This window comes from Danio aesculapii, chromosome 1 (assembly GCF_903798145.1).
Source record: "Danio aesculapii chromosome 1, fDanAes4.1, whole genome shotgun sequence".
NCBI classification, from domain to species: domain Eukaryota; kingdom Metazoa; phylum Chordata; class Actinopteri; order Cypriniformes; family Danionidae; genus Danio; species Danio aesculapii.
This window is the reverse complement of record NC_079435.1, coordinates 5,175,709-5,193,676: the sequence shown is the minus strand read 5'-3', so window position 1 is coordinate 5,193,676 and position 17,968 is coordinate 5,175,709. Positions and strand designations below refer to the sequence as shown.

Here is a 17,968-nt window from a genome sequence, read left to right as displayed (position 1 = left end):
GCCTCGAGGAAGTGCCGCAGAGCTCGAGCATTGATTGGCTGATGGGCGGTGACGTCATGACGATGGCGTTGCTGCAGTCGGGCCATTGTGAGGTCATCAGAACATGTGGACCAGCGCGATGGTGTCGAATAAATAAAGTCACGTTAAACATGTCGGAATTTCATGTCATACTTGAGAACAAAATAAACATCCAAAATATCAAAGGACTTTTCAGGTTTTATTTTTGTCATTGACCATATATAGGCAAGAGAAGTGCTATAATGACACTCTTGTGTACATAATAATGTGTTGTTTTTGTTTTATATATTTTTTAGGATAGAAAAATCATGGCTTTCATACATTTATACCATATTAGGTCATAGTTGTTACAATTACTTGTTATATAATTGTAATATTGTCTGTCATATTTCATAACAGGAATCATTTGGTGACATTTTTCAAATGACTTTTCAGGTTTTAGTTTTGTCATTGACAATAAATGGAGAAGTTTTTTAAAGTGTCAAAACAACAAATTTGACCCCCTTGTGTGCATAAAAATGTGTTGTTTTTATTTTATATATTTTGTTATGGTCAAAAAATGTGGCTTTCATACTTTTATATCATAATAGTTCATATTTGTTACCATTGCTTGTTATATAATTGTAATATTGTCTGTCATATTTCATAACAGGAATCATTTGGTCACACATTTCAAAGGACTTTTCAGGTTTTAGTTTTGTCATTGACCATAAGTAGACGAGAGAACTTTTTAAAGTGTCAAAACAACAAAACCGACACCCTTGTGTGCATAATAATGTGTTGTTTTTATTTTAGATAATTTTTTTCTGATAAAAAATTCTGGCTTTCATACATTTATACCATAATAGTTCATAAAACAGGTTTTAGTTTTGTCATTGACAATAAATGGACGAGAAGTTTTTTAAAGTGTCAAAACAACAAATCTGACCCCCTTGTGTGCATAAAAATGTGTTGTTTTTATTTCATATATTTTGTTATGCTCAAAAAAATGTGGCTTTCATACATTTATATCATAATAGTTCATATTTGTTACCATTGCTTGTTATATAATTGTAATATTATCTGTCACATTTTGTAACAAGAATAATTTGGTGACATTCAAAAGAACATTTCAGGTTTTATTTTTGTCACTGACCATAAATAGACACGAGAAAATGTTTTAAAGAGTCAAAACAACAAAACTGACACCCTTGTGTACATAATAATGTGTTGTTTTTATTATATATAGATTTTTTTTTCTGATATAAAAATGTGGCTTTCATACTTTTATATCATAATAGTTCATATTTGTTACCATTGCTTGTTATATAATTGTAATATTGTCTGTCATATTTCATAACAGGAATCATTTGGTGACATGTTTCAAATGACTTTTCAGGTTTTAGTTTTGTCATTGATGATAAAGGAACAAGAGATGTTTTTTAAAGTGTCAAAACAACAAAACTGACACCCTTGTGTACATAAAAATGTGTTGTTTTTATTTTAGATAATTTTTTCTGATCAAAAAGTCTGGCTTTCATACATTTATGCCATAATAGTTCATATTTGTTACCATTGCTAGCTATATATTTGTAATATTTTCTGTCATATTTTTTAACAGGAATCACTTGGTGACATATTAAACTTCCTATATGTGACCCACATGAGTTTTAGGTCACAAGAAGATTAAATTAAAACTATATCTGATATTTATTACTGTATGAACACTGTATCTTTAAGAAGAACAGAAAATTGCATTTTTTAAAAATGCTGGCAGTTGAGAGAAAGTGTTGCCGTGACAACCACAGCGCGTCTTCAGTCAACAAAGAGGACAGCACCGCTGAAGACCAACTCTCTCTCTGTTTTTTATTCATTTTAAAGGTTAGTAAAATACTACAATATAGATGAAATACTATAATTTTATGCGATAAAATAGTCGTGTATAACTGCAGTTATGTGTGTCAATTATCTGTGTTAAGTCATGTCTGTTATTTGTAAAGAAGTGGGTTTGTTAATTGAGTTTTAAAGGATAATCTGATGTTAGCATGTGATACTGTTATTGTTTTATGATCCTGTATTTGACACATATTTGTATATATATATATTATACATCTATCTATACATGTGATACCTGAGATGTCATGGCTTTTAATGCCATGTGTGAATAAAGTCAACAAAGAGGACAGCACAGCTGAAGACCAAGACGGTTTCTCTCTGTTTTTTATTTACTTTAAAGACCTTCAGAGTGAGGTCTGCAACAGATGTAAGTGCAGCCCCAAAATACGAATCAATTTTTCCCTATATATACATTTACGCTATCCCTGAAAGCACAAAGATTTACCTATTTGTCTTTTTTCAATGATTTATAAAATTATTAATTAAGATTATAAAATTGTACATTCATTTATACTTTTATTTTTATGCCTTCAAGTCAGAATAAGTATGTTGTTTTTATATATCTGTTCTCTAAATGATGATGGAACGTTATTTTACCCACATTTTTGACATTATTTATGATTTCACTTTTGTTAATTTAATTTCAAGAGGAAATCAAACTGGCATGACAATCACATCAGACATTACATTCAATTACACTTTCTATAATACACTTCCTGATTAAAGTACACTTCCTATATTTTCTGATGTTGTTCAAATGAAATTCGCAAAAGTAAGTCATCGAGTCGACATCAAACAACAAAAAATAATTAAAATATAATGAAATAAAAAGTTTTAACTCAACACAAGTTAAAACTAAACAATGACTTACAACATGAGTAGTTTTCATGATCGTTTTCCAGCTTTCGTGTCAATATGTAATGTGTATTTATATAATTTATTATTTATGGCTGTACACCCAAAGCTCTTCACATTAATGAGGTGGTGTCTCTCCACACCACCACCAGTGTGAAGCATCTACTTGGATGATCTATTGGCAGCCACAGGACAATGGCGCCAGTGCGCTCACCACACACCAGCTATAGTGGAGAGACAGTGATAGAGCCCATTCAGTGGATGGGAGATATGGAGGCCATGATGGTAAGGGCCAATAGAGGGAATTTACACCCCTACTTTTTATGACCCAATGGGATTTGTAATGACCACAGAGAGTCAGGACGGTATCCGAAAGACAGCGCTCACTGACAGTATGGTGTCCCCTTCACTTTATTGGGGCATTAGGACTCACACAGAACGCAGGTTGAACGCTGGTCTCACTAACACCACTTCCAACAGGGTCTCCCATCCAGGTACTGACCAGGCTCAGCGCTGCTTAGCTTCAGTGAGAAACCGGTCTTGGGCTTCAGGGTGATACGACTGTGGCCTTTAGTACATTAAATGTAATATGTAATACGTGTAAATCCACCAAACATCGGACACCAGGTTTTTTCCCCCCATATAATCTTTAGGACTGAACATTTAACGGCTAAAAATACATTTCTAAACTTCTTTATACCAAGCAATAATGATAATAAATCACACAAACACAACTTGGTTCTCTCTGTTTATTGTACTGATGTGAAACAGACATCTCTTAATTTATGTATGCTGTATATTATATTCATATGTATAAAAAACATCCAGTCTAATAGTTTTTGTTTTTCTCCAACTACTTCCACAGAATACAAAAATCAAACCCGGCTGTGATTTATCAATTAATAAGCACGAGAACGAACAGAAACACGTAGAGGTCCTCTGAGACCGACTTTGACCACCAAACACACACACAGAGAGTCACATTGTGGTTTTTTTGGCACCAGAGTTTAGGAGAAAATCCTCTCAGCTCACTAAAGCACATGGAAAACTCATGAGCTCGTTTATTAGCTTGACGCTACGCATGCAACTAGCCGTCTTGTGTTCAGATTGTTTGGTGGAGAAGATGAAAACGTTACTATCTGCTAGCTCTCTCTGATGCGTATTATGTTTTTGTGTTAGAATAAATGTCTGAATACAGCTTGATTTAAAGCAAGAGACTTCAAATTTGTGCTGCATCCCAATTCGCACACTTATAGGCTACAACGCCCTAAAAGGAAGTACTTTTTTGCGGAGTGCTTAATTACATCCTCTGTCAATCATCTCCACACATCTTCCATATTTATTCCATATTTAATTACCTACAGTATTGGAGATTCAGCAGATCCAGGTTAATCTGCCATTCACGAGTCTGATATGAAGAAATCTCCTCAGGTGTTTGCATAATTGTGCATTCAGAAGTTAATTTCGTCTTTATAGAAGTTCACATTGTTGTTGCAGATGAAATATAACACGGAAAACCTGCTTTAAATACCTTCCAGTTGACTAGAAATTAATTAATAGTCATTCAAGCATCTTTATCTGTACTTGACGGTTGGTCTCATGTGTCAGCCATGTTTGTAGTTTGTTTACACTTTTTACGTGAGTTTGTAGTTTTAATCGAATTCATGTCCAACAAGCAATGTATAGTGGGCAATATTAGCAGTTGGAGTACGGACGGTTCCAGAGGTTTTCTAAACTATATGGAGATGGAAATGTGTATTACTCACTATTGAAAAAAGCATAACGGCTAACAGGAATTCCACAAGGCACCTCTGCAATCAAGTAACTGCATTAATGTCACTGATCAACAGGGCCGTTGCCAGCAATTTTGGGCCATATGCACAAGTAATTTAAGATGGCCCCCCAACGGAGAAGTGTAGACCAGGTGGGGGGCCTATGACAGTGACGTTAGCGATTTTCAAAGTGAAGAGCGGGGGGGTATGATAGTGACGTAAGCGTGCTCCAAAGTGAAGAACAAGGGGGTATGATAGTGACGTTAGCGATTTTCAAAGTGACAAATAGGGGGGTATGATAGTGACGTTAGCGATCTTCAACGTGACAAATGGGGGGGGGGGGGGTGGGGGGGGGTATGATAGTGACGTTACCAAACACCAAAGTGAAGAACGAGGGGGTATAATAGCATGTTAGCGATCTTCAAAGTGACGAATGGGGGGGGGGTATGATAGTGACTTTAGCGATCTTCTAAGTGACGAACGGAGGGTATGATAGTGACGTTAGCGATCTTCAAAGTGACGAATTGGGGGTATGATAGTGACGTTAGCGATCTTCAAAGTGACGAATGGGGGGGTATGATGGTGACGTTAGAAAACTCCAAAGTGAAGAACGAGGGGGTATGATAGCATGTTAGCGAACTTCAAAGTGACGAATGGGGGGAGGGGTATGATGGTGACTTTAGCGATCTTCAAAGTGACGAACGGGGGGGTATGATAGTGACGTCAGTGATCTACAAAGTGACGAATAGGGGGGGGGGTATGATAGTGACGTTACGATCTTCAAAGTGTAGAATGGGGGGGGTATGATAGTTATGTTAGCGATCTCTAAAGTGAAGAACAGGGGGAGTGATAGTGATATTAGTTGTCAGATGTATCTCTGGGCCCCCCCCCCGTAACCCCTATATTGACAGGGCCCTATGCACTGTCACCCTTCCCCTCCCCACTAACTACGCCCCTGTTGGTCAGCATTCACTGTTAATAGATCTAGCTGATGCTTGCTTTCCTACCCTGGGTTCTCTTAAAAAAAATTTTTTTTACTTCAGTAAAATATACATTTGATTCACCATGAACGTGTTGTTTAGTGTAAAAAATGTAGAAGATTAGCGAACAGGCTTTCGATTGATTAAATGACAAGTTGTTTCCTAGCAAAAGCTGTTTATTCTGTGTAGTGACACCTCTCCTCCATTGACTTCCATTAAAACAAAACGGCCTCTGGTCCATTTCCTCACATACTAGTGTTAGCATTAGCCATTACACCTTTTCAGCTAATGATTTCCAGCTTGTCATCTATTGGATTTGAATGTTTTACAAAATTGTAGCATATTTTCAACATATATTACGATTTGAGACTAATTCTATTTTCAAATATTACTCAGGACGGATAGTATGCGAATTGGGACGCAGCATTGGTCTCTAAATGTTTTGGCTAACTTGCAGATCTGATCTAGCATTGGTTTTAGTTGTCGAGTGGTGTGTTGCGTCTATAGAGGGCCTCTCAATGAAAGCTTTTAAACAACAGTTTCATCACCAAGAATCACAATTCATGGATATACAGTGTATAGATATACATAAAACAAATAATCAACATGAAGAAGTGAAAAAACAAACTTTGTACCTTCAGAATATTACAAACCCACACACATGAATGACCTCGAATGATGCTACATTTGCCTTAATAATGACTCTTTCCATCTTCCCTATTCATAGTTCTGGTCCTACAAAATAATACAAATAATAAGAAATTTGGCAAAACAAAATTGAGCTGTATGATGCTGTATTTTAACATAAGAAACAATTGTATACATTTACAGCTGCTCTATGTGTTTGATGCTACATTATTTTGTTCAATCAAAACAGATGAAATTGTAAAAATAAATGTGCATTCATTTCCATGTGTTTTTTTTATTCATTAATTAAAGGCATAGTTCTGTCAGAAATTAAAATATACACATTACTACTCACTCTCAGGTGGTTATAAACATTTACGAGTCTTTTATTTAACACTAAAGAAGATATTCTGACGAAAGCTAAAACACCCACTGACTTCCATAGTAGGAAAAACAAATATCAAAGTCGATGGTTTACAACATACTTCAAAATATCTTCTTTTGTGCTCAACATAAGAAAAAAAACAAGAGTGAGTAAATGATTGATTTAATATTTCTGAGTGAACTATCCCTTTAATACATACGATCATCTAGTGAAAATGATTGAGATCGCCTTGTTTTTATATGCTCGGGATGCTGAGAGCCGTTGGTGGCGCGCTGCTTTCTGACAAGTGGGCGTGGCTCCGTTTCATTCAGCCAATCGGACATCAGTGGGCGGGGTGTTTTTGCTGGTCTCGTAAGGCAGTGAGGATTTCAGACCTCCTCATTACATTCGGTAACACGGAGCACAAGCCCAGACACACGCTCGCTGATCCCGGATCAGATCAGCGCCCAAATACGCACTCCGCGGGTCAGCCGAATTCTGACCCGGGATCAGCGCGCATGTCAACGCGCACCCAGGCTCAAATGCGATCGTGTGTGAATAAATATGACACAGAAACTACGATGGAAAACAGCGTGAAAGTGGAAGTACTAGAGGAGTTTGGGATCTCTTCTGAGGTATTGTCTAACATCTAGCTCCATAGCACCATTTCCATTCACCTTGATCAAAAACATCTACCGAAAGACAGATTTAAAAGGAATATCGTAAGTTTAAATTGAGCATCTGTGACTTTACGTTGCTTTTTAAATAGATAAACGGCCGTTGAAGTGACCGTTAAATTTTGGGTGTGCGTTATTTTCAAACATTTAAACCGAGCTGAGTCAATTATTGCGCTTATACGATTACCACGACTAAAAACACTGTTCAGATGTTACATTTCAAGACATTTGTCAGGTTCTGGTCAAATTTTGGTCAGGTTTTTACTCTTGTGTTTAGGACTAGCTTCTTATTCCATTAAAAATATTTTTAAAAAATAATGCACACCTGAGGCAGTGATGCGGTCATGACTTTTCATCATGGGTGTGCCTTATTTTTTAATAACTCAACTGACCGAAGATAATTATTACGCTTACTACGACTACCACGTTTAAATGTTCAAATGTTACATTTCAAGACATTTGTCAGGTTTTTGTCATCAAACTGCTCCTGTGTGAAGGACTAGTTTATTATTCCATTCAAATATTCGAAATGCGAATTATTTTCTAATATTTCAACAGACTGGACTCAATTTTTTGCTTACACTCTGGTTTCCACACCTAAATACACTGTTCAAATGTTGTATTTCAGTTATTTGTCAGGTTTTTGTCCTCAAACTGCTCCTGTGTGTGGTACTAGTTTCTTTCAAAAGCTCTTTGTTGTGTTTTGATATGATTCAATTCACCTTTATTTGTATAGCGCTTATACAATGTAGATTGTGTCAAAGCAGCTTCACATAAAAGGTCATAGTAAATTGGAACAGTGTAGTTCAGTTTTTAGTGTTTAAATTCAGTTGTTTAGCCAGTTCAGTGTGGTTTAAATCACTACTGAGAGTCCAAACACAATATGACGTTTGAGTGTTGAAGCTGTGAAATAACTGATATCATTCAGTGTAGTGATATAGAACTGCTCAAAACCTGCCGGAACCACTTTAGCTGTGCATTTATCTGAAAATAAAGGCACATCTTAGAATGCTCAGCAGCCAATCAGAAGCATTCAATAGTCTCAGAATGCTTTAGAATGCATCTTTGAATGCCAAGCAGCCAATCAGAATTAAGCATTCAACAGTCACAGAACCCTTCAGAATGCGCCTTAGAATGTTCAGCAGCCAATCAGAATTAAGTATTCAACATTTTGTCTCCTACAAAATAATTTCGATTAATTTCCCTTTTTCTGTCAGTAAAGCTCGAGATAAACCTTGAAGTTTAAAACACTTTAACGTTTAAGACTGATCGACCTGGTCGAAATGATTTTGACCAACACACTGTATTTACTCGCAAAACTCAAAAACATAAACTGTCTGCTAATACTCAATCATTTTTTTTGCTTGGATGCAGGTTTCAATTCTCTCTAAATGTTAATATAACATTTTAATTCTGTAACATTTGATAGTTTATTCAGTTGGCACTGCCTGTAAAAGGACCGGCGCTCAGATTCATAAATCGTACAATATATACATTAAAATACAGCCCTCATTTCAAATGGGCGTAGATTTCACATATCTATTATTATTGTAACTAATAAACTACCATACCTGTAAGGGAAAGTCTCATTTAAACGTCACCTCAAAATCAAATAAAAATAGATATGCCACATGACGTTTGATTATGAAAATTCTCACTACTGCAATGCAAAATATCATTAAAGTAATACAACACAAAGAAACAGTACAAAATCGTACGGTTGTTGAGGCTGCATTTATTTGATTAAAAACAGTGCTTTAACTATAATTTAAAATGCCTCTAATTTATTTTCTTAATGTTATCCAAATTTTTTCTTGTTATGTCAAAGCCTAAATGTAAGCTTTTAGACATGAAATTATTAAATTCTAATATATACTTGTTGCAAAAACAAATACAGCGTTAAATTCAACATCATAAATGTTACTTTTAATATTATTTTTTACGTTTCTTTGCTCAAAAATAGTTTTATTATAGGGTATATTAGATAAATGAGCAGTTCACAGTAATTTAATAGTTATTTTTAATTTTTTAAAGATAATTATTGCTGTAGCATAGTATTACTTTATAGTATTAGTTATAAAGTAATATAGTATTACTTGCATGATTTTACAGTAAAAAAATACTGTAAGTCAATACTATTGTAACAAAAGATGACTTTATACAATACTTTTAACCTAAAGTATGGTATAAGTGCTTAGTTTAAATGCATTTGTATCACAGTACTGAGAATATCAAGTCATAAACAATCCTACAATAAGCTTAGTTTTTATTTTTATTTGATTTTGGGGTGAGATTTGACCCGGGTATCTTCTGAACGGGTTTGTCTTTGTGAGATTTCCCCTTAAAGCACATCAGTTCACCCGTAATAATCAACTTTTATTTTGAAATCCTCTGAATGTTCTCGACGGCTCCGCTCTTCATCATCTCCGTGAAACACTTCCTGTCAATAAAAGCTGGAGCTGAGCCAGAAAGAGGGGAAGAAATGAGTGGAAAACAAAAGCAACAAATGGCGTGAAGTTCTCACAACGATGAAGACGAAAGACATGAGATGATGTGACATGAGCTGTACACACAGAGAGAAGGAGAAAGAGTGTGTGTTTGTGTGTTTACAAGCATCCCTGGGTTGTGTGTCACTTGGTGTTTTTACACTCGACTTTGTAAGTGTTGAACTGAATGGAACGTGCGTATACCTTGTTAAACACCTCGTGCGATGCTTGTGTGTGTGTAATTAAAGGTGCAACTTCCACCGCGGTGAGGTGAAATCGAGACGGAGGCGAGCGGTGGAGCGGCTGCAGTGGTTCCTCCAGGCCTGCGGGGGCGCTGTGGACCTCACAGAGCCGTGAGTCTCCCGGTTAGAGCCGCCTGCAGTTCAGACGGCAGAAACACACCGAGCTCTGTGATGATGCCGCCTGTGATCAGCTGATGAGGAGTGACATCGAACGCCGGGTTCCAAACGTCAATACCTGAGGCACAAACACAGATTCTAAGTTTAGCATGCCAAGAGTAATATTCTGCTTACTGCACTGATACTTGCCACAAAACTAAACAATTTAGACAAAACCATTAATCTGAGATGCAATATGATATGATATTATGCTATATTATTATTACTGTGTTTTACTATATTATAGCTCACATTTTACTTTACTAAACGATATGGCTGTATAGCGGCACTGATGGGAGGCGTACATTGGTTTGAGGCAGCAGGCCGAGTGCCTTAGTGCCCCTCACCAGTGACGATACACAGTCATATCACACTGCTACGAGTGTGAAAATGCATTTATACAACAGTTTGACGACATAATTGTGTATATTAAACTAAAAATAATAGTAAAATCAAACACGAAGGGTCCTACTTCGTCGTATTGTGAATGCAGTAGGTGACTTTATTATCATCAATAACACTACTTGGTTTGCACAACAGTTCATAACATTTAAAAACGTAAACTAAATCTTACCTATGAAATGTGATGACTTTGTGCTTTGTTTTCTTTGTTAGCTCGTTACTACACCCGTACACAGCGCTAAAGTCCAGTATCTTTACAATGTTACACTGTCTTGACTAGTGCGGTTGATTGACACTTGTCCTGGAAGCACTGTACAAATGTGGCAGCGCTATTGACGCATGCTCTGGGTCCCTATGCGATATCTAGTGTATATATCTATGCTATTACTGGAATATCACACGGCTATCAGCCAATCAGATTCAAGAACCAGACAGAACAGTTGTATAAAATGTAATATATGTTGTTAAACAATCAAGACTAATCAATAAACTAGTATTCAGCTTAAATTAACATTTAAAGGCTTAACTAGGTTAATTAGGCTAGTCATTGTACAACAGTGGTTTGTTCTGTAGACAATCCAAAACAAATATTGCTTAAGGGCCTAATAATATTGACCTTAAAATGTTTTTTAAAAATGAAAAAAAAAAAAACGAAATAAAACAAATAAGACTTTCTCCAGAAGAAAAAATATTATAGGTAATACTGTGAAAAATTCCTGAATCTTTTAAACATCATCTGGGAAATGGGGATATTTTACAGGATTGCGAATAATTCTGCCCTCAACTATATATACTGTATTTATGTGTTGACAATTTTTCAGAAATCAACTCAATGTTAAAACATTATTATTGAAAACTATTAAAAAGCTCCAGTTTAGTTTAACTTTACAAAAAAAGAATAGAAAAAAACATGGTTAACCCCCAAGTATACGACAACTTTTATTAACTCCTTGCCTACAATTTATGCCCAGTCTCACTTTACACAGCCTTGTTTACGGGTAAATTCTAGATGGGATTCAGCCACTGATACAGCAACATAGCATAATTTTCGTGACACTGTACAACAATAATTAATATTTTTACAGTACTGTAAGAGATGGCGTAGGAGTAGGCATTAATAAAATACAATTTAATGGGTAATTTAATCAATAATATGAATAATATTTTGTGTAATTACTGTTTTTACATTACTTTGAGAGTTGGGTTGGGTAGACGTTAATAAAATACAATTAAATGGGTAATTTAATAAACAAAGTAATTAATTGTCGTTAACTTCTGCCTGCTGCTGTATCCCTTCTAGCAACAACAGTCTTTCCATTAATGCGGTTCTTCTTCAACTACATTGTAAATAGACACTAATAAGACACAGCTGCCACCCTGTGGATACAATAATTTCTTCAACAAAAATAATAATTTAATGTGGAAAGTTGTGAACACGCGTTACTACTTCAGCTGAGCGTTTATCTGAAAATAACTGCACGCCTTAGAATGCTCATCAGCCAATCAGAATCAAGAATTTAACAGCCCTGTAGTGTAAAGAGAACTATGCTTTAGGCTTTAAGAGGAACCTATAATTCCTATAATGACCCTATATAGGTTTGTGTGTTTTTATAAGACATAATATATAATGTTTTATTTCATCCTTAAGGTTTACACACATTGTGGGGACCAAACGTCTCAGAGTATAGCAATAAATACAAACATATAGCATTAAATGTTGACCTTGTGGGGACATTTTGTGTGGTCCCCATTAGAAAAATGGCTCATAAATCATCCAGAATGAAGTATTTTGGAAATGTGAAATGCAGATTATTTCCTATGAGGCTTGGTTTAGCAGTTGATGGAGGGAATATATACTGTCTATACAGCAGAAACATCATTACAGCTATGGGAAAAGCCCATAAAGATAGCTATAAATGTGTGTGTGTGTGTGTGTGAGCGCAGGGTTTAAGGGAGATTTGAAACAGAGCGGAGCTGCTTTTAATTAAACTAATTAAAGTAATTAATTAAAGATTAATTACTTCAATCTTGTTTTCCTTCAAGACCTGTGTTTATTGATTCCGGTACACTAAAGTTTACTGATTAGACTGTATTTAGAGGTCTAGTCTCTAATAGTAGCAATAATACAGAAGAGACAGAAGTTAAACTCATATAAACACTCGGTACACTGAAACTCTGTCAGATAATGATGAAACTGACTGTGGTGAACTGGTTGAACTGGTTTTGATCTGTGTGTGTGTGTGTGTGTGTGTGTGTGTGTGTGTGTGTGTGTGTGTGTGTGTGTGTGTGTGTCAGACAGAGCTGATGAGAGCTGGCCAGTAATCTGTCTTTCATTCTCCCCGGAGACGCCGGCAGACATTAAACGCTGCCGCTTTAATTAATCGGACTCTTCTGACTCGACTGTCTTCTGTTTTCACACGTACAGGATCATCCCTCACTCCCGCTCATATCACAACCGTTTAATTAAAAGCAGCTCCGCTCTGTTTCAAATCTCCCTTAAACCCTGCGCTCACACACACACACACACACATTTATAGCTATCTTTATGGGCTTTTCCCATAGCTGTAATGATGTTTCTGCTGTATAGACAGTATATATTCCCTCCATCAACTGCTAAACCAAGCCTCATAGGAAATAATCTGCATTTCACATTTCCAAAATACTTCATTCTGGATGATTTATGAGCCATTTTTCTAATGGGGACCACACAAAATGTCCCCACAAGGTCAACATTTAATGCTATATGTTTGTATTTATTGCTATACTCTGAGACGTTTGGTCCCCACAATGTGATAAATACCAGAAACACACACACACACTATATATTTATATTATCTGGCTTTCTAACCTTCTCATCACCCCCAAATTATTATATTCTAAAATTATAATATATTAACTGGAAAAAAACTGTATCTGTGTGAATTTCGTATTTTTTATATATACACATGATTATTTATGATATATGTATAACGGAGGCAAGCTAGCTAAGTGCTATGCAGGTAAACCTCACTCCTCTGGGGCCACGCTAGGGGCCATGGTCTTTAGCCACCTTGTTAGAGCAACCGACTCCCATACAACGAATCGCCAGTCCTATCTCTACTTAGAGCGTGTTAGGTGCAGTAGGACCGGTGGGTTACACGTGGGGGCTCGTCCGGGATGGGAGTGAGGTTTAGCGGGGTGAATGTAAAGGAGACCAGCTAGCAAAGTGCTATGCAGGTAAAGCTCACTCCTCTGACTCCAAAAGGTGTTCTAGTGACAGATGCTAGAGGCTATGGTCTTTAGCCTCCTTGTTAGAGCAACCGACTCCCATACAAGGAATCGCCGGTTCGATCCCAGCTCAGACTGGGTTGGGTGCAGTAAGACCGTTGGGTTACATATTATTATGATTATATGTACATTTTATTCAATTTTTTAAAGTTTTTATTTGAATTTATCGTAGTAATTTTGTTAATTTATTATGTTTTAAACCTAATCATATTATTCAAACTTTAGTTTCAACTTATTTGCCATTGCTAATTTTAAATAATCTTAATAAAGTTAGTTGCAGTAGTAATTGCGTCAAATTTTTATTTGCATTATTTATTACAGCTTCAATACAATAAAAGAATATTTTATAGTTACCAACAAAAAGCTGCTTTGGATTCTTAAATTTGAACATTTTTGCGTCATTAAATTAATTGTGTCGTAATTTTTGCGTAACACACACTCACCCGGTGCAGCTACAGGGACTCCGTTGATGCTGGTCAGCTCTTCCGCGGGACGCTCCTCAATCACGATGTCTCGTCCGCTCTCTAGGCTCAGGTCGCAGGACGTGCTCGGCGCTGCCACGTAAAACGGTATCCCATGATGCTTAGCGGCGATGGCCAGCTGATACGTGCCCACTTTATTCGCCGTGTCACCATTTGCAACGACTCTGTCCGCTCCAACGACGACAGCTGTGAGCATTTAGAGCATATTAGCATTAGCATCTGACAGACATCTTTCTGATATGCGCTTGTTAAGCTTCCTGGTCCAATCGCTCTATCAAACAGTACGGGAAGCTCAACAAATTGTACTAATAAATGTTTGTAAAGCTCAGTGACTTTCAAAAATCATGATTGCAATATGTACTATATATATATATACACATGCTGTCTAAAATAACAAGCCCAGAAAGTGACGTGTACAGCATAATTTGTATAGAAATCCACATTAATATGTAATGTGGCTAAAATCAGTTTTCCATAAGTCACGACTTAACAAGCGAATTAAAACAAAGTGCAATTAGGCCACATCCACCAGGGGGAAACAATCTCCAAGGTGCCTATTTGTCATTTCTGACCAATAACAAAAAACAGAACAATACCTAAAAGCTTCTATATGTTTGCTTGATTGTGTATAAAGTCCGCTTGAAATGGAAATTTGCAATGTTTATTTTTCTAGCTCACATTGATTTTCTTAAGGTAATTAAATAATACGTGCAAATTAAGTAAAAATTAGTTTGTTTTGGTAATCTATACTGAAAATCTGACCATTTGCTTCTGTGTTTAAAGTGGTCATCCTTCTGTTGACGTCAACCTGAAGGTTTTCATAGCAACTGCGAATTAATATCCTCTCTTACCTTCCTACGTGGGAATGATGCGCTAAAGAAAGCCCCGCCCCCAACTCAATATTCCGTTTCAGTTGGAAGTACAATAACATACTGAAATAAAAGTCTCAGCAACTTCTGGTTCTTGTTAACTTTTAACACCATGTCAGCTTCTATGGCCATTTTCATGGCGAGAATAAATAGACTGGAGATAAAGATTTTAGTAAGGTTTTAAATTTTATTTAGGTTTATAACTCAAACGTAAAGTGTTGCCCATTGTACTTCGCAAATAAATTGGTTTGAAACAGTCCTTTACTCTGAACATATATATAAAATAAAGTGTTTAGGTTATTATACCTGTTAAAAGTACTCTTTTTTTCAGCTTCTGTATCGTCAATATCGTATAGGTCGATATCATGATAATACCATATATCGTGATCAAAGCATCAACATGACAATTTGATAACCTGGTTACACAGCAGATTTCAGACATTGTTTAGTTTTTTATAAATCAGAAATGACAATAAAGCAGCTTCCTGCAATAGACAGTCAATAGAGAGAGTTGTATTGTTTTTTTCCCCCTGGTGGGCGTGGCTTTCTAATTGTTCATTCATTAATTTTCCTTCGGCTTAGTCCCTATTTCAGAGGTCACCACAGTGGAATGGACCGCCAACTATTGCAACATATGTTTTACACAGCGGATGCCCTACCAGCCGCAACCCAGTACTGGAAAACACCCGTACACTCTCATTCACAAACATATACTACGGCCAATTTAGTTAATCAATTCACCAATACTACATGTGTTTGGACTGGGGTAAACTGGAGCATCCAGAGGAAACCCATGCCAACACAGGAAGAACATGCAAACTCCACACAGAAATGACAACTGACCCAGCCGGGACTCGAACCAGTGACCTTCTAGTTGTGATGCCACAGTGCTAACCACTGAGCCGCCGAGCCATCTTTTTCTAATTATGTGTCTATTTAAATAAGCATTCAAATAAGCATAGATCGCGGGTCACCTGTGATGCTCTTCTCCCTCATCGTGAGTGCCGCCATGCTGTCTGTGATGAGTGTTGCTGGAAAGCCTTCAGCCACGGCCTCGTACGCCGTCAGTCGGGCCCCCTGGTTGTAGGGCCTCGTCTCTGTGCAGTACAAACGCTTCAACCGGCCCAGCATGTGCAGCGACCGCACCACTCCTGTAGGGGGCACATGGAGAGATTAGCATAAAAATTATTTTCAGAGATTATAAATAAACACACATCTTGTTTACATGAAAGCGCCACTGAAACACTGTGGTGGAAATAGGTATTGCAGTCCAGATTCAAAATATTGCATAGGATTTTTTTTTTCATGCGGCCCTCTGACGATGATTTGATGTACACACAGGTTGCCAGATTGACGACACTAACAGATCACGAGACTCTGCAAGATGCTCAGCTAATGCTTACGTTTTATGTTGTGTGGTTATGTTTGTATGTGATAATTGTATTATTAATTTATCGTGATTAATGCAGCCAAAACAAATGTTTGTTTTGACAATTTAAGTGTACGGTGTATATTAATTATGTATATTTATACATACACAAATGCATGCATATATTAGAGAAAATGTTTATTTATATTTAGATATAAATGATGTGTACATGATACAAACTATATATACATTTTTGTATAGTTTTTGAGTGTGTATCAAATACAGGGCTCGAAATTAACCTTTTTTTCTTGGTAGCACCGGTGCTCTTAACTTCAAAAATTTAGGCGCACCAGACAAAATTTAATCGCACCCACCAAATATGATGAGCACTGTTACTAGACATTTCATACAAACAGATTCTATTATATATTAACACTCTAATCACAACTAACAAATAAACAAAAATCTGCATGCGCTAACCGGCCCTGCACGCACTGCTTGACGTGAATGAGATGAGCTGAAATAATAACTGTGCTGTTCTTCACGGGTGCTGTCTGATATTGCACAGATGATATAGACATATAATTTATTATTTGCATATGTCATCTTAATAGCATTAAGGGTCTTTTCATAAGCTGCAATATTAGTTTAATCTTAGTGAACGCATGGTGAACGCAGTGTCAGTCGATTAAATAACGTTAGAACATCTCATGCTTAAAATGTGTAGATTCAGTGGCAAACACTGTTACCTGAAGACTCCGTCACCCCGGCTTTACTGTAAATGCTTTAGTCATTTTCATAGCGGACTTTAACCACTGGAAGTCTTTTATCCACTCTTGGAAAAGTGTAAATGCTGGATTGACATTCATTACATGATCTCTAATGATCTCTCGTATCCAGACCTTTACATTTTGTGACTGTAGCTCCCTGTCATCAGAACTGAGTGATTGACAGCTGATATTAACCAATCCATTCGTGTTCTGTTCTAACGCAGTGGGCCAATAAGAAGAGCTTGAAGGCGGGGCAAGCATTGCGGGCTTTGTTTACTGCAGCAAGTTGACATGTCAACTGTTTTAAACCATTCCTGAGCACTGCGCTTGGTGTTTTTAGGTGCAAGGATGCGTGAATGCCTCATAATTCCGCACATGTGGTGAACATTTTGCTGTGAAAACTGGTCGCACGACATCAATTTTATGCACTCGCACAAAAGCTCCCAAATATATTTTGAGGTCGCATAGATAAAATTTCGGGTGGATATGTGATCAAAACGGCAATTTTGAGCCCTGACATATAAATTATAAATATACTGTATATATAATATACACACATGTATTATGACAAAAACCTTTATTTTGAAAGCGATTAATCACGGTTAATCTTTGCCCAGCACTACTAATACATTTTTCAAAAACTCTGAATCTGCATCTCATTTCGGAGGCTGCTACTGTCCTCCAGAATTTGCATTTTCAGCTGCGTCTGCATATATTGAGGCAGCCTTCAAGACTGAAATGAAATATACTGTGTTTA

At 36.7% G+C, this 17,968-nt stretch overlaps 1 protein-coding gene across 1 annotated transcript in view; it reads right to left on the bottom strand.

Moving 5' to 3' along the window:
* Positions 1 to 3,483: 3,483 nt before the first annotated feature.
* The window catches only part of mri1 (methylthioribose-1-phosphate isomerase 1), a 30,843-nt gene continuing 16,358 nt past the window's right edge, over positions 3,484 to 17,968 (bottom strand). The window contains exons 4-6 of the mRNA XM_056456177.1: positions 16,047 to 16,223; positions 14,165 to 14,389; positions 3,484 to 10,131 (exon numbers count right to left, since the gene is read on the bottom strand). Coding sequence (XP_056312152.1) covers positions 9,998 to 10,131; positions 14,165 to 14,389; positions 16,047 to 16,223 — 536 coding nt within the window. The 3' untranslated portion in view covers positions 3,484 to 9,997. The remainder of the gene's footprint in view (positions 10,132 to 14,164; positions 14,390 to 16,046; positions 16,224 to 17,968) is intronic.